The sequence below is a fragment of the Cololabis saira genome, chromosome 15 (genome assembly GCF_033807715.1).
Source record: "Cololabis saira isolate AMF1-May2022 chromosome 15, fColSai1.1, whole genome shotgun sequence".
Taxonomy (NCBI): Eukaryota; Metazoa; Chordata; class Actinopteri; order Beloniformes; family Belonidae; genus Cololabis; species Cololabis saira.
In genome coordinates this window covers 32,429,698-32,447,466 of record NC_084601.1, presented here as the reverse complement: position 1 = coordinate 32,447,466, position 17,769 = coordinate 32,429,698, and the positions used below count along the sequence as shown (strand labels likewise).

Below are 17,769 nucleotides of genomic sequence, written 5' to 3'. Positions count from 1 at the left end.
TGCCTTTTCTGTTGGAGCTCATTTGAAGTCTAGTAAAAATCTGTCCTGTAATATAAATTATGAGATTATAAAAATTCCCTCTGAAAGTCAGAGGTGCTGAGAGATTGTTATAAGCACATATTTGGAAAGCCAGCCTGATGTTACAGAAGTGCATCAGTGCAAATGGCATATATCACTTTCACATCTCTGGAGGTATCATTAATATTGATAAAAAAAAACAGGTTTTGGGCAGCATATGGTACCTAGGCCTCTTTGTTAGGAAAACCTCTACTTTTGATATTGCATTTGCATTGCTCTGTAATAAAACACTCAGGGTTTAAACTGGGCTGACTGAAGTCCGGACCTCCTTATAAACACATAACAATTTTAAGACATAAAAATTGTGACAAATTCTATTCTATTCTATTCTATTCTATTCTATTCTATTCTATTCTATTCTATTCTATTCTATTCTATTCTATTCTTAAATCTTGAAATACAATGAAAAATAAAGAATAAAGGTAATATACAGATACCGAGATTCCAGCACCAAATTGAAAAGAAATAAACAAGATAATATATATAAAGGGCAAGACAGTTGAATGTAAATTAAAAAGATAAATAAAAATAAAAACAGCATAATGTGCGAGAGTAGGTTTCATGTAAACAAATTCAGCGATTTACAGATGCCGACGGTCTTTTGTGCCTTTGTGTTTTTTGATGAGTAGATCGTCCTCATATATTGTTCAAGTTCTTTTTTAAGTACAAGGAGTTCAGGCTTTCTGTGGATGAATTTGCACTTATGTATGTGAAACTTTGCTAAAAATAAAGGCAGATTTATAAACAAGAAAGCGCCCCTATCTTTGTGATTGAAATTATGAAAACCAAAAATAACATAATAACAAAATAAAGGTGAAAATCAGAAAAGACAGAATCAGCAATATAATTGTGGAAGTCCCTCCAGAATTTATAAGTGAATTCACATGACCAGAATAAGTGAGAATATGTTTCAGGAAACGAACTATTCTATTCTATTTTATTCTATTCTATTCTATTCTATTCTATTCTATTCTATTCTATTCTATTCTATTCTATTGTATTCTATTCTATTCTATTCTATTCTATTCAATTCTATTCTATTCTAGCATCTCCAACAGGACAGGGATGACAAAGCCGCTCCCTCTTCTCTTCCGGTCCCTGCCATCCAGCCACGGAAGCCCCTCACAGGAGAAATCTGAGTCTGAACGACAGCTCTTCCAACCAATCAGCGCCGAGCAGGCAGCGAGTGCAGCCAATCATCAGCGTGGAAGGCGGATGGGCCGCGTCCCAAACCGCTGCTCAGCCAGCTGTACGAATCAGACCTTCTCCCTCAGTGCGTGCGGCTGTCAGCTCTCTGCGGTTCCCCGTTATCTCTGTTATTATAGTTCCTTTGGTCACTAACTAGCGCCCACAATGAGGGAAATCGTGCACATCCAGGCCGGCCAGTGTGGGAACCAGATTGGTGCAAAGGTAAGAACTAAAAAAAAAAATAAGAAAGAAAAGAAAAGAAAAGAAAAAGGCAATCAAGAAAGAAATTGTCTAATTAGTAGTTTTTCTCCCCCCAACATTTCTTATGTATTAATATGAAATAATTGTATTCTTTTGATAGTCTTCTGTATTTCGTTGTTTATCAAAGCAATTTATTTTCTGTCTTTATTTATTTTTTTTAATTTAGGATTTACATTTTTTTTATGAACTCTATTAAGATGAATGTCTATAAAGTTTCTTAAGTCGTGGTTGAAGCTTATTTAAGTATTGCACCTACATGGTATGTGACAATGCATTTTTAAGAGATTTATTTATTTATTTTAATCTGTTGCCTGGATTTATTGTTAAATCTGTGACAGAAACAATACCGTCTCAGACCAAAGGACCTAATCCTTTTGTGAAAGTGGATTCAAGTAGTTAAACAGGAACAATAAATCACTGTTGAAATATTATGAGTTGGATTCTAAAACTGCCACTAGGTGCCGTGAGATCCGTTTAAACATCTCAGAGTCTCAACCCTTATTCCATTCAAGAGCATCCCTGTTATTTACTATTTTTTTACTCTATATTTTTTATCTCCACTGTATATTGTGTATTGTGTATATACTGTCCATATTTTTTAATTATATATATCTTTTACTTTTTTTTAAATTTTTTACCCCCTTCCCCGCATGTGTGTGTGTGTGTGTGTGTGTGTGTGTGTGTGTGTGTGTGTGTGTGTGTGTGTGTGTGTGTGTGTATATGTTAAGTGTACTGCTGCTAACACAGGTGTTTCCCCATTGAGGGAATAATAAAGGATTATCTTATCTTATCTTATTTAAATTTTATTTTTGTTTTAATTTTGAAAAATTATAAAGTGACTTAAGAGAATCTCATAATACTGTATATGTAAATGTATAGTTGTACTTTTATTGCATGGCAATAAAACAGTAATCTTCACATATGTGCATATGAATACCTTTAATAATAAAAGCCCCATTAAAGCTGCTGACTGACCAGTGACGGAAGTCATTGAGGGCTGATTAACGAAGCCGGTCAGACCTGAGCAGACTTGAGCAGACTCACAGGACCAGCTGTTGTCTTGGCCGTCTGGTGGGTCTTTGTCACAGAAAAAAAAGGGCACAAGAGAAGAAGGCAAAAAGAAAGGGGGAATTTGCTGAGGCAGAGAAGAAGAACGCAGCAGGAGGAGGGTAAAGGGGGGAGGATAACAAGTGGCCCAGTGTGCTCTGAAGACACAGATGAGGTCATTTAATTCAGTTGCTGTGTCACATGTCCACGCCCTGAGCCCTGAAAGCACCCTCACCCTGAAATCTGTTAACATATGGACATTAATGCATTTATTCCCCCTCAGTCATCCAAAGACGGTCAAACATAACTGCATCAGCAAACCAAATTAATCAATTACATCAATCAGGCCAAAGGTCATAGATTCAATCATTTATAAGCAAAACAGCTTATGCCAACTACTTTAATGTAAAGATTTCTGAGAATAGGTAATATGTATAATATATGTATACGACAATAAGTTGAATTTTGAAATAGCATCCCTTTAGCATCACGGATTCTGCCAGTTAAAGAGTATTGGGATCTCCAAGTAGTAAATCTCTGCAACATCGGATACTATATAGCCAGCACAGGATACCTCCCCACCATACTGGGAAGGTTAGACCATACTGGGAGGTTAGACCAGTGGTTCTCAAATGGGGGTACGCGTACCCCTGGGGGTACGTGAGATTTTAAAATATACATATATTTAAAAAGTAGCATCCATGCAAAAATCCTTTAAAAATAAATATTTCATAAATAATTGAGGAAAATATAAGTCTAAATTCATAAAATGAATTTTATCTTCAGGAGTAGGCTATTCAACTTATTATCCTAAAACCGCAGAGTATCCCCCACACCAGGATGGTTCCACCTAACCTGTCAAATGCCACCTGGCTTCACCTGTCAATCACTTGGACCAACGATGGAGTCGTGGTTGAAGCATAGCAGCAATATTTTTATGTTTCATAAATCAGTTACTGATGGCACAGTGCTCTGTTTTAGGTCTTTTTTTACAACCAAAAGTGCTTTGCGCTGGTTAGGGGGTACTTGGCTGAAAAAATACTTCACAGGGGGTACATCACTGAAAAAAGGTTGAGGACCACTGGGTTAGACCATACTGGGAAGTTTAGACCATACCTGGTAGATCAGGTGAAAGTACACGGTGGGCCTCTGGAGTCAAAGGAGGGACCGTCCCAGCCAACTCTGGCGTTTGCTTCTCAGAAATAAGAAAAATTCCCCCAGAACGCCGGAAGGCTACAAGCAGAAATGGGCAGAATTATAACATTTGTTGTAGTAGAAAACATCTGATTGTACTGCTTAAGAGTCGAGGTGCAATCCTTTCCCAAAACTGCATACGAGCATTGCTGAAATTAAGCAATTTAAGCTGAAAGAACTGCCAGAATCCAGCTTTACAAGCAACATCTGGACCTCACACCAGTTGTGGATCTGTACTCAGTACGATCGGTACTCTTGGCCGACACTCAAAGCCCAGATAATAGAATCAATATTGGAAACTCTCCAACTTTATTTCACTATTCTGCACATTTTATAGTTGAGCTGATTAAAATAACAACCAACAAATGAATGAAACTTGGAACTTTCACTTCATTATTACACCACTTCAATCAAGTTTACTTACTATATTAGGAATAAGGTTGCATTATAAAAACAATGCTCTCAGTTATTCTCTTGCAACATGTTTAGCAGAAAACTTTGCAGGAGACTGAGGGATATTTACCACAACGTGGGTGAATCATATTTACTATTTCCCCATCATCGTCAGCTTGTCATCAAGGTGTGGAAAAGTCTGCTAATGGCAGTCATTTGAGACGGGGGGACTGAAGCAGGAAACATCTAAAACATGCAGCGCAGCCGCCCTCGGGGGCTGGATTCAGACCCCCCCGCTTTAAACGCTCATCCAGCTGAGCTCCGAGGCTGCAAAGACGGGCGTGGCAGCAACATATGGCCTGACTTCACTGCCCTGCGGTCTTGATCAGGGAAGATAAGTGTATTTACTGAGGACTTAGTGAGGCTGAGGTCATGAACGTTTCACAGAGGATTAATGTGCGTGTCTGAATTCACTCACTTCCACGATCCAGCCAAGACCCCCTCAGCTCTCATATCACCGGGGGGCGTTTCATGCATATGATCAGAAGGTTTGAGTCAACAAACCAGTACCAGATTGCAACTGTCCAGTCAATACGTGCTTTTTTTAATTCCAAATAAAATCCTTTAAGGCAAAATTCACCAGCATGTTGCCATGGTGATCACAAAAGGAGACTTCGGGGTCAGCCCAAGATGCTTTTTTTGTCTAATTTGCATAAAACATCATACATGCTCCAATTTCGCTGCGATTATCTCTTCTGCTTTACTTTAAACCCCCAAACCCCCCAAACAAAGACGGTCCACAGCGCAGATTAGGGTCAGCTGAGCGAGCTGGTGTGACAGTCCGCACTCTGGTCCTAACTGAGTTTGGCGTTAATGACCGTAGATGTGGATCCTCTGTGAAACAAGAAAACGTAATTCTCAAAGGTCGGGGTATAGGTTAACGATCAGAGTGTGTGTTTCACTGGTAAAAGCTAGAACTCAGAGTCTCGTCTCACTTGGATCATGCAATCATGTTGAACATAGCCCTCTCTTAGTTTCCTCGGGAGCTTAAACCAGTTTCCCTTGTTGCTGTTGTATTTTTTAGTTTATTTTTTATCACTTTGCTGTCAAGTTGAAACTTTCTGCAAACCTTGTCTTCCTCAACACAAGCATCCAAAGAAAGACTGATTTGTTATAATGTTTTAATCTGATAAAAAATATGTGCTGCCTTGCAGGTCTCGTGACCTTTTATCACCTATGTAGTCGTTTTAGACCTAAAACAGACTTAGATGAACAAAAGCAGCTTGTGGTTAAAGTGGACCAGCGACTCCTACAGAAATTAGAGTAGTTACGACCAGATCAGTTATACCAGAACCGCAATGTCTTTCTTGAAAACAGAGTGAAGGAACAAAGAAGAGACGCTTCACTGGAAGGTCTTCCTCAGCTTTATTTGTTTTCTGATTCGCTCACCTATTAAGTGCACTTTAAAATTTGTGTGCAATGTCCAATTTAGCAGGATAAACTCCGTACATGTGCAGTGCATGAGCCTTTAAAGACAAGTTTCTGTGTGAAACCCGTCTACAGAGGGTCTATTAGGAGACTTTATCCCTCCTAGTTGTTGCAAACAACCCACCAAAGACCAAACTAGGAAACATGAAGCAGTTATGAAGCATGAAGCATCATTTCTGTTTCTTTGACATTTGAAAATTCTCATGGAGGATGATCTCCAAATGCATCTTTGATTTCACATCTTCATCACTTGTTCTTGTTCTCACGAGTCTGGTTAAAACACGGGTTTGTCCGTTCACAGCGTCCTGGCGACGATGCTGATGTGTGTGCAGAGCTTTGTGCGCATCACGCAGCCTTGCAGATGCATTAAGTACAACCCGGTGGAGCATCAGCCTGGCTGTGACTAAAACCATGAACTAGACTATTATGGACATTTTGCAACTTTAAAGCACATGTTTTATTAGTTAATTGAGGAAATGGTTACTAGATTAATTCCGAATAGAAATGATAGTCTTGTTTCCTCAGTTTGCTTTTTTTGTTGCTTTCTGAGATGATTTTTCCTGTTTTTTCTTCCCTTTTTTCATACTTCCTTCCTGTCCTGCCTTGTCCTGTTTTCAGTCCTTGATGATTCTCAAGGAAAAAATGCCTTTGATTCCTGCATTTCATGAGAACCTTTTAATTTAATTTTGTTTCATGCAGAGATGATGAAGTGATGTATTTGGATACCTAGTCTGTGTGTGAGTGTGCAGTTATGAAATGCAAGGCGCCAGCAGTTAAGGGTCTGGTTGGAAAAAAGGTTGACACTAAATCCAGTTAAGCACAAGGTGACTTTAATAGAAAACCTTAAAAAGCTCATTTCAGAGAATCAATATTCCTACAGCAGACCCTGTTTTCAGGCGGTCTTGTGACTGCTGGACTAAGCTGCCAGTACGCTCAGAGAGCAGTTTTGACTTATTTTGGCCCGCGGTTAAGAACCACACAAAGGCTCCTCTTTACCGAGGGTGTGAATCATCCTACAGACAGCTGCAAGTGGGGTCATTGAGATTTAAAAGGTTAGATCTATGTTTCCAGTAGTCTGTACACTGATGATGTGTTGGTTTGTGTGTTCATGCAGTTCTGGGAGGTGATCAGTGACGAGCATGGCATCGACCCGACAGGAACCTACCACGGAGACAGCGACCTGCAGCTGGACAGAATCAGCGTTTACTACAATGAAGCCACCGGTTTGTTCTTCACTGGCATTAACTAAAATATCACCTTCTTGTGAAGATATGGGTTCACTGCAGCTTTAAATTGTGAAAGGATGGGGTTTATGGTTGGAGTTTATTGTTAATATCCACAAACAGTAAACGGTTTTGAGAAAATCTACAGTTATAAGGAAGTTTGAGGTGTTTGTCTTACTCTTAAATACACTGGTTATGTTCTCACTGTGGGAAATTATCATAATTCCCTTCAAGTGTTGTTGAAATAAAACAAACTCACGGCTAAAAACTGAGGTTCAATGAAAATTTGCAGAAATAGGTATTCTATATTCTATATTCTATATTCTATATTCTATATTCTATATTCTATATCTATAATAATGAATATTGTCAGAATACAGTTTGTGTCCTGACTGCATGATGCACAGTGAGAAAATCAGGGCAGCTGAAACCTAATTTGCTTTAAGTCAAGGTTGAAAACCTTTTTATTACTGCAGCATTTGAGTATTCCACCATAATGCACTGCAAGCCTTAGTTCTTGCATCTCATTTGTTTAATTTTATTTAATTCACACCTGTTTGTCTTTAATTTATGCATTTAAACTGTTCAACTTATAAATCATTCAACTTTTTTAAATGTAAAGCAGTTTGAATTGTCTTGTACATGAAACTTGCTCTACAAGTAAACGTTCCTTGTGTTCAGAAATTCACAAAACACCTGGCTCCATCTAGCGGCCACATGTGTAAACTACACATATACACACCTAATCTAAAAAATAAGGACTGATAAATTGAGATTTAACTCTCTGCTACATAAACCAAGTTAGTCTTTATCAGAAAGATAGCAGGCAGAACCCGGCAGGTGAAAATGTGCATTATTTTAGTGCTCATTTCTCCAAAATGTCAACATTACCCAGAGTTTAAAGGTGTCTGTTAAGTTATATCTAATTTAGATATAACAGATATTTCGATATAACAGTCCTAAAACTGTAGGCTTACCGTATGTGCATGTGTCTGTGTGTGTGTCCTCAGGTGGGAAGTACGTCCCCAGAGCCATCCTCGTTGATCTGGAACCAGGCACCATGGACTCAGTCCGCTCGGGGCCCTTCGGTCAAATCTTCCGACCTGACAACTTCGTCTTTGGTACGAATCAACAGGAGTTTTATTTGTTTAGATTTTACTCTGTAGTACTTTAAGGGATTTGGGCTCCACTTGAAAGATGAACTCGAGCGGTTTGTGATTTTGATCACACCTTTTACATTTGACTGCGGATGCCAGTGGACCGGCTGAGAAACGAGGCGTGTGATTAGGGCTGGGGATCGATTCAAATGTCAAGAATCGATTCGATTCCGATTCTTAAGATTCAGAATCGATTATTAGGATTTGATTCGATCCGATTCAATTCGATCCGATATTGAGAAGCGTGCAGTGTCCCCAGCTTATAGTGACCCCTCTTGGAGCGTTTTCTCGAAAGAAAAGTTCATTTAGTTCAGGAGTTTTCAAAACTAGCACTTTGTTAACAACGCCATGTTCATTGTTTGATAGTTTCACACCATGCGCATGTGTGAATTAAATGACGTGACTACTGGGATTAAAGTTCACCGGGCGAAAATGTAATTATGAAAAAAAATCGATCTTTAGACATACAAATGGATTAAGGAATTAATATGAGAATCGATTTAGAATCGGAAAATCAATTTTTTCAACACATGCTTACTTGTGATAGCAGCCATCTTGGTGGGTTTGAATAGTTGCTGTTAGAGGCTCGACCGCCAGGTTAAGAGTCACCGCATAAAGGCCGTTCTTCCGTATCACACCCACTTCAAACAGTGACTTGATGACTGGAGAGCATTTAACTTGGTGCTCCGGTCCTGCCCTTAAAATACCAGAATGATGCTGCCTGAGCCTCCAACTTGTCACAATAGAAGAAAATATAATCTTGCAAGCTCTGATTGAGTTTGAATCATTTTATTTTTTCTTTCTCAGGTCAAAGTGGAGCAGGAAACAACTGGGCCAAGGGCCACTACACGGAGGGGGCAGAGCTGGTGGACTCGGTCTTGGATGTGGTGAGGAAGGAGGCCGAGAGCTGCGAGTGCCTGCAGGGTTTCCAGCTCACGCACTCGCTGGGCGGCGGCACCGGCTCCGGCATGGGGACCCTGCTCATCAGCAAGATCCGAGAGGAGTACCCCGACCGCATCATGAACACCTTCAGCGTGGTGCCTTCTCCCAAGGTACGAACCATAGTTTCTTTTCCTCTTCCCTTTATATCTGCACACGTAACTGCTGATTGTTTTTCTTTGTCTTTGGTGTGATTTAAAGTATTAATGAGCAGATTAAAGTAAAAGTGGAAACCAGTGGCGGCTGGTGCTGAAAAGTTTGGGGGGGGGCTCAATTTACCTCTGCATACAACAGGGTGTAACGGTACACAGAAGTCACGGTTAGGTACAAGCTTGGTACAATGGGGAAAAAAGAAAGGTAGAAAATAATATTTTGGTCCTTTAATTTTGAAAAATGTAACCATCCAACAATGGCTTATTGGTCATAGGTTTTAGTGAAGCAAGTTATGCTGAAGTGGAAAAAGAAAACATAAAGTAGGGGTTAAACATTTCAATAAGTCCACTGTTATTTTGTATTGTTTTTTTCTTCCTGGTTTGGGTTCAGTTTATTTTACACATTAGAAAGAAGAAAAACATTAACATCTCCATTGTTCCGTCTGGAATTTATATTATTTGAAAAGATAACGTTCCTTTCTTTCAGATATTTGATCATATACAAAATCAACAAATATTATTTCAAAAGCAAGTGTTATTTAACGTATTTAAAACAAACATAAAAATCTGGTTTGTGTAGTTCAGTTTGATTTTCTAAGAAAGACGGGGAATGAATTGACCAATCGCATTAGATTAAAAAAACAACATACGAGTACGTCACGATACTGACGATACAACTGATTCGATGCTGATAACTGAGTTTCTGGGACACGCATGACTGCGTCCCTTTACGGATCTAATTCAAACCAATTAACAGAGATCCTCAGGTCACGTGCTTATCAAATGTTCGAGAGCTCACACTGGATTCTGTTTGACCGGTGCCCCTTACTTCCGGAAGTAAATAAAATAAAATAAAAAACATTCTGGAACCAAATAAATATTTATTTATTTTTATTTTTTTTATTTATTTTTTTTTTCCCCCTTGTCTGCAAACATATTAATGATTGATACCATGATGGTAGAAACCAAAAGTATATATATGTGCATTATTACTTTATTTTATATATATTTACATATATATATACGCATACATATGCGTACACATACATAAATATACACATACAAACCCAGGGATTTTTTTTTTTTTTTGGGGGGGGGTGACGACATCCACTGCCAATCCAGGAAGCAGGAACACACGGAAACACATGTCAAGCACTGGAAATCTGCAACAAAAAACCACAAACAAAGCACGAAACCGGCACGGAGCCAACCAAAACAATACCAGCAATCGACCTAAATCTTAAGATCTGATTGCAGTCTGAGCTAAGCTATCGCTACCGTTACCTAAACCCAAAAACTAGAGAGCCAGCATGCAGGTGAACAAGCCAGTGTGTATGTCTATGTGTGTGTGTGTGTATGTATATGCGTGTGACTAAGTGACTATGTGTGTGTGTGTGTGTGTGTGTATATGCGTGTGACTAAGTGACTATGTTTGTGTGTGTGTGTGTGTGTGTGTGTGTGTGTGTGTGTGTGTGTGTGTGTGTGTGTGTGTGTGTGTGTGTGTGTGTGTGTGTGTGTGTGTGTAATAAACCAAACAAAGTTCCACCTGAAGTGTAGCTATAGTGGGGGAGGGGGGGGAGCAACCCCGCCACCCGCGAGACCAGAGGCCGACACGGAAGAGCCCGGAACCCAGGCCACCGGCAACCCCACAGAGGGGAGAAGTAGGAGGGAGGCAACCCACCGCCTGCGAGGACCCCCCCCCCCCGGCGGTGGCCGAGGGGGCCCGCGGGCGGGGCCCCCACGGCGCGGGAAGAAGCAGCTAGGGATCCCGCGGCGGCGGACCGCGACCCAGGCAATCCCCGGCCACCCGGTCCGGGCCGGACACGCGGCCAGGAGGCCCTCACCCTTCAGGCCAACGACCCCCACCCGGCAGGGGGCCAGCCTGCCCGGAGAGACAGAGCCGCCCCGGCCGCCGACGCGGGCAGGCGCACCCGCCCCCCATATTTATTTGGAACCAAATAAATATTTAAACAACATTTAATTACTATTGACAGTCACCCGCAGACTGAAATAAAACCTTCTTTTAATAATTATATGCATCTTACAGCATGTTTTTTCATTCATTTTCAGTTTTCTTCTCTTGATTTGATGGGGCGGCGCCCTAGCGCCCTCTACTGACCCGCCGCCAAACCCAGAAGAGTTAGAAAACATGAGAATCAGAATCAGAATCAGGGTTATTGGCCAAGTCAGGTCAAACATACGGAAACGTATTGCATTCACTTTTGAAAAAAAAATATGCTCTGTTTTTCTGAATTAACGAGATAGTGATCTCAGAATTCCGAGAGGTTGAAAGCTCGGTTTCATGGACGCAAACATGTTCCGCCTGTCCAGTTTAATTTAAAAGTTATAGTTTTATAACTTAAATACGTTTTTTTTTTCATTAAAACTTTTCTCGGAATTCTGAGATAATAATCTCGTTAATTCAGAAAAAAGAGCAGATTTTTTTTTTCATTAAAACCTTTCTCGGAATTCTGAGATAATTAACTCGTTCATTCAGAAAAACAGCAGATTTTTTTTTTCTCGAGTGAATGCAATACGCTTCCGTACAAACAAGACAGGGAATTTGACTCAGTTATTTTTGCTTACTGTACAGTAAATAGACAAATGTCAGCTCTTACAAACATATATACAATTTTCAAAACGTGGGAACTGTTCTGACGTGTGTCTCCGTCTGCAGGTGTCGGACACGGTGGTGGAGCCGTACAACGCCACCCTGTCGGTGCACCAGCTGGTGGAGAACACGGACGAGACCTACTGCATCGACAACGAAGCCCTGTACGACATCTGCTTCCGCACGCTGAAGCTGACCACGCCCACCTACGGAGACCTCAACCACCTGGTCTCGGCCACCATGAGCGGCGTCACCACCTGCCTGCGCTTCCCCGGCCAGCTCAACGCCGACCTGAGGAAGCTGGCCGTCAACATGGTGCCCTTCCCCCGGCTGCACTTCTTCATGCCGGGCTTCGCCCCGCTCACCAGCCGGGGCAGCCAGCAGTACCGCGCCCTCACCGTGCCCGAGCTCACCCAGCAGGTGTTCGACGCCAAGAACATGATGGCGGCCTGCGACCCGCGCCACGGCCGCTACCTGACGGTGGCCGCCGTCTTCCGCGGCCGCATGTCCATGAAGGAGGTGGACGAGCAGATGCTGCACGTGCAGAACAAGAACAGCAGCTACTTCGTGGAGTGGATCCCCAACAACGTGAAGACGGCGGTCTGCGACATCCCGCCGCGCGGCCTCAAGATGGCCGTCACCTTCATCGGCAACAGCACGGCCATCCAGGAGCTGTTCAAGCGCATCTCGGAGCAGTTCACCGCCATGTTCCGCCGCAAGGCCTTCCTGCACTGGTACACGGGCGAGGGCATGGACGAGATGGAGTTCACCGAGGCCGAGAGCAACATGAACGACCTGGTGTCCGAGTACCAGCAGTACCAGGACGCCACGGCCGAGGAGGAGGGCGACTTCGACGAAGACGTGGAAGACGATGCCTAGATGAAGACAAGCAGAAAACACGAGTCCGAAAGCAGAAAAAGCCAAAAAAAAAGCTTAAAAAAAGAGAAGAAATGAAGGTATGTGCAAGTCAGAGGAGAGGAAAGAGAGGGATGAAAGGAAGCGAGGCAGGACGGGAACTGGATGACCAAATCCACGTGTCAGTTTGTTTTGATTCTGCATCATCTGAGCAGGTTTGATAAAAATCCCCTTTCCACTAAAACCTTGTTTCACAGGAAACACGTGAATCAGAAGCACTTCGGTTCCACCGCCAATAATAATGATCGACATTCCCTGACAACTAAAGAAAAAAGACTTTATTTTCTAAAGATGTTTTAAATATTTGACATTCCTGATTCCCGTGATAAATATTCACTCCCGCCATCCAAACTTCAATTTTGCCAAATCCATATTTATTTAATTGTTTTCCTTGTTCCACGATTTAAACGTCTCAAAGGATGGTTTTGTCACTGTTTTTCCATAGTTTTCTTATACTAATGAAATATCCCAAACAGATTAAATCCATCTCAGATCATGTGAATCAGCTGCGTGACACGGAGCTTCACACGTGACACGTTGCTGGTTTTAGTCTTTTTGTTAACTTAAAACTAGAAAACTAGAAAACTGTGACTTAAATTGTTCTGGGGTCACTGGGTTTCTAATCTCACAGTGAACCTCAGATAAATAAAGTCAGTGTTCATTTCTCTCATCAGTGTTTATTGACATTTGTCATCAGCTTTTAGGAGACGCTCTCATTCATAAATGCCATGTTTGTGTATGTTACCACACTGTCAGTATTCTTAATATTTCAATTATTGCACTTTGTAAAGGCCCAAGTTGGTTGTTGTCTATCAAAAGTATAAACTGGTGTTGAAGACTGAGGGGCGTTGGATGCAGACAGCCCATCAAATGAATGGTCAGTCGGGATCTGCGAGCTGACGTCATCACAGCAGCGTGAGTTTCCTCCCAGAGCAGTTTTATCCACTGCTGTTTCCTCCCAGAGCAGTTTTATCCACTGCTCTGTTTCCTCCCAGACGCCAGCCAACGTCGTGAGGAGGGACCCTGCAGATGCTCAGCCCTGACACTTTCACCTCAACGCATCCCGTTTTCCTTCTCAACGCAGGCATCTCTGCATTTATTCGGGCGTGTCCAAGCACACACATATGACATGTTTAAACTGCAGGGAACAAATTTAAATCTACTTCTTTAAACTGTTAAAACTTGAGAGAAAAACAATTCAAATTCCTCTTTTGACATCATCTGACCACAGTGATGATTTCCAGGATGTATTTAAAAAGGCAAAGGGATCCTAATTTTGTAAAAAACACCAATTTTTATATTTTATTCTGTGAATTTTTTTCCCCTCTTATTAAGTGAATAATTTAAGTATTAATGTTTACTCTCTGAGCCATTTCAGTGTTCAAATCAAGCAGAAGTCACTTCTGTTCAGTATGTGAATGTCAACAGCATTGTTTTCTTCAGCTTTTCTGTTTGTTTCTACCTTTTTTGTTGTGTTTTCTTTTTTATTCGAATCGCTGTGAAACCGTCTCATCTGGGATCCTGTTGACTGTGAAACTTGTGGGAGGAATAAAAAGTCATTTGTAGGAAAAACACCTTGCGTGCTTTGGTGATTATTGACCTTCAGGATTTAGTGTTTGTGAATGTCAACAGGAAGGGATGTTTATAGAAATGAATGATCTACTTATGAGTTTATGATAAATGAGGATATCATATGGCTTTACAAACTAAGAACTGATTTTTATGGTACTGCGTTACACCAACGCAGCTCTACGCCGCAGGCTACGCCGTCCTTACGGCGAAGGCTCTGCGTCGATTTAACGCAGAACCATAATTCAGGCTTCAGTCTCTGCAGGACGCTCAGCGCGGAGCGCCGTTGGCATCCAGACTCAGAGCGCCCTCTGCTGGCACTCTGCTGTAATTATACAGATTAATACAACAGTCTCTTTTGATGTTGGCAAAATCACAGCGAACCCACTATTGTTAAATTTTCATTTATTTATTTATTTAACATTTATTTAACCATGAAGTCCCTTGAGATTAAAATCTCTTTTTCGAGGGAGACCTGGCCAAGATAGCACACCATTACAGAGTGACAAAAATTATATAAAAAAACACGATAAAAACAGACAAAGAACAACAGACACATACAACAAAATCCAGTTTAGAAATAGCAATTGCACTCTTAAGTTACACAGTTTTTTATCAGAGCTTTGAACTCCAACTGAAGGCCAAATCATGGTCTCCCAGTAATGTGTTCTGAAGATTGTTCCATGACCAGGACGCAAAATAGGAGAAAGCTGCTCTACCAAGTTCTGTGCAAATCCTTGGTACCTGTTAGAGCAGCCATCGTTGATCGAAAATTATAATAGCTGTTGGTGAGTGATATGAGATTACACAGATATGAAGGAAGTTTACCCAGTATGGAGTTTGTACATAAAAACTTACCAATGCTGCTTTTCTCCTTAGGCTTAATGAAGGCCAGGAAACCAAAACACACCAAAATTGCTGTGTTACTAATTTAACATGGGCATGAGGGGAAAGGGTGGGGGTTATTAGTATGCTCATGTTTCATTTTATTCAGTTTTTTTTCTTATGGGCCACATTAGCACTGTGCATAAGGATGCAGAGATGATTATTGGATGGGAGTGTGTTACTCTTAAACTTCCATACAACTTTTTAACAGTTAATATTTTCTTCCAGATGCTCAAGCTCACCGTTCCTTGGGTATTATGGGAAAGTTATTTTTTTAAGTCTACCTCAGTCCATGTTGGTGTCCCCCTGCGGCGTAGGTCTCTGGCAGAATATCTAGGATGAAGTTATGTTTAAGATGAGCTGCTCTAGTCTGGTCCTGTAGATCCTGCCTGGTGTTGTGCATTTGGGTTCTCTGTCCTGTCTGAGCCGTGACAGTACGATCTGGCCAAAGAATGAATCCAGCCAACATGGACCTACAACGTAAGGACGAGGGATTTTTTTTATGGGGACCAAGTGGCGTTCTACCACTGTAGTGTGAAGGGGACAGGGACATGCCCCCAGTTCCAGCCTGTTGCTTTTCCCGAGGTGGTCCCGGACCCATCCCAGTCTCTTCCCCCTTTCTGGGGAACACGCCTGGCTCTGGGTGGGCCCAGGAGCCTGCAGGCTCAGGGGAGACAACGACAGCGTCGGCCCCAGCCCCAGCTTGTTCCTGCTCCCCGAGAATCGGCCGAGAACATGCGCTGGGCCGAGGAGGAGGAGGAGTATTGGGACCCCTTTTGGGGAACACGCCTGGCTCTGGGTGGGCCCAGGAGCCTGCAGGCTCAGGGGAGACAACGACAGCGTCGGCCCCAGCCCCAGCTTGTTCCTGCTCCCCGAGAATCGGCCGAGAACATGCGCTGGGCCGAGGAGGAGGAGGAGTATTGGGACCCCTTTTGGGGAAAACGCCTGGCTCTGGGTGGGCCCAGGAGCCTGCAGGCGACGGCGTCAGCGCCAGCACCAGCCCCAGCTTGTTCCAGCTCCAGCTCCTGCACACGTCCCTGTTCCAGTGGTGGTCCCGGACGCACCTGTCCCTGTTCCAGTGGTGGTCCCGGACGCACCTGTCCCTGTTCCAGTGGTGGTCCCGGACGCACCTGTCCCTGTTCCAGTGGTGGTCCCGGACGCACCTGTCCCTGTTCCAGTGGTGGTCCCGGACGCACCTGTCCCTGTTCCAGTGGTGGTCCCGGACGCATCAGCCCCTGCTCCGCAGCTAGCGCCCATGCCCCCCCTGCCCGCCCTGGATGTGGACTGTTGGGACATCTGGGATCTGTCCCTTGAGGGGGGGCCAGCGCCACGGACCCGGGTTCCCCCGCAGCCAGCGCCACGGACCCGGCTCCCCCGCAGCCAGCGCCACAGACCCGGGTTCCTCCTCAGGCAGCTCCGAGGACCCGGGGTCTTCCCAAACCAGCTCTGGGGATCCTCTGTCCCCCAAAGCCGGCTCCCCGCCTCCTGTCAGCCCTGACTCCGGCTCCCCGCCTCCTGTCAGCCCCGACTCCGGTTCCTGAGGCGGTCCCGCCGCCAGTCTCTGTTCCTGAGGCGGTCCCGCCGCCAGTCTCTGTTCCTGAGGCGGTCCCGCCACCAGTCTCTGTTCCTGTGGCGGCCCCGCCAGTCTCTGTTCTGGAGGTGGTCCCGCCGGTCTCTGTTCCCCTTCCTGAGGCGATCCTGGATGGATCTGCTGCAGTCCCAGACCTACCCTCTGACCAGCCTGTCAAGCCCCCAGACCGACCCCCGGAACTGCCTCGCTGGCCTGCCCGGCACCGAGGACGGCCCCCGGAGCTTTGGCCATGTGTTGTGTCTCTGTCCTGTCTGAGCCGTGACAGGAGCTTTTGAAGATGCTCAGCATATGCCCCTTGCATGAGGGACATCTAATATTCTCACAAGTTGTATTATTTTGCCTCTTAAAGGAGCTGTATGTAAGAGCAATAATAAGACGAATCATTAAATGACCCGGATATGTCAACAGACATTTAAAAATCATGTTCATTTCAAATACTTATGTCACTGACAACAGCACTCAAGCCAGGATATTCCAGTTTACAAAGAGGAGTTGCAGCCCTCAACTGATGTTTATGTTGTCATTTTTTGTTTTGGCCTGAAGCTCCACCCTCCACCTATCTCCCAATCACCAAGTCAGTATTGTTTCTGAAGCTCCACCCTCCCCCTATCTCCCAATCACCAAGTCAGTATTGTTTCTGAAGCTCCACCCTCCCCCTATCTCCCAATCACCAAGTCAGTATTGTTTCTGAAGCTCCACCCTCCACCTATCTCCCAATCACCAAGTCAGTATTGTTTCTGAAGCTCCACCCTCCCCCTATCTCCCAATCACCAAGTCAGTATTGTTTCTGAAGCTCCACCCTCCCCCTATCTCCCAATCACCAAGTCAGTATTGTTTCGGCATCCGGGTTGCCAGCTCGGCTCTAATTATGGCAGCCATGGCAGCCTACGTTCCTGCTGCATTCTGCAGCCTACCTGGCAACCTCTGGTCGGGGGGAGGAGGGGGAGGGGACACGCCGCTCAACAATATTTTGAAAGTGACTGCAGTACCAATTTTGGCCATTTCTTACAGACGGCTCCTTTAAATAATCAAACATGTTTCCTGCCTTTTCAGCCCGCAGATCACTCAGAGAGCCGTA

At 43.5% G+C, this 17,769-nt stretch overlaps 1 protein-coding gene across 2 annotated transcripts; it reads left to right on the top strand.

Moving 5' to 3' along the window:
• Positions 1–1,347: 1,347 nt before the first annotated feature.
• Positions 1,348–14,218, top strand: LOC133460668 (tubulin beta chain-like). 2 transcript variants are annotated; one of them, XR_009784145.1, is made up of 6 exons: positions 1,348–1,488; positions 6,764–6,872; positions 7,883–7,993; positions 8,837–9,081; positions 11,798–13,561; positions 13,642–14,218. XR_009784145.1 is itself a non-coding variant. In XM_061741379.1 (5 exons), the coding sequence occupies exons 1-5, from the start codon at positions 1,432–1,434 to the stop codon at positions 12,608–12,610; spliced, it is 1,335 nt and encodes a 444-aa protein (XP_061597363.1). In that variant the 5' UTR covers positions 1,348–1,431; the 3' UTR covers positions 12,611–14,218. The 2 variants fall into 2 exon arrangements, 1 of the variants encoding a protein (XP_061597363.1); XM_061741379.1 differs by having other exon boundaries at positions 11,798–14,218.
• The last annotated feature ends 3,551 nt before the right edge of the window (positions 14,219–17,769 follow it).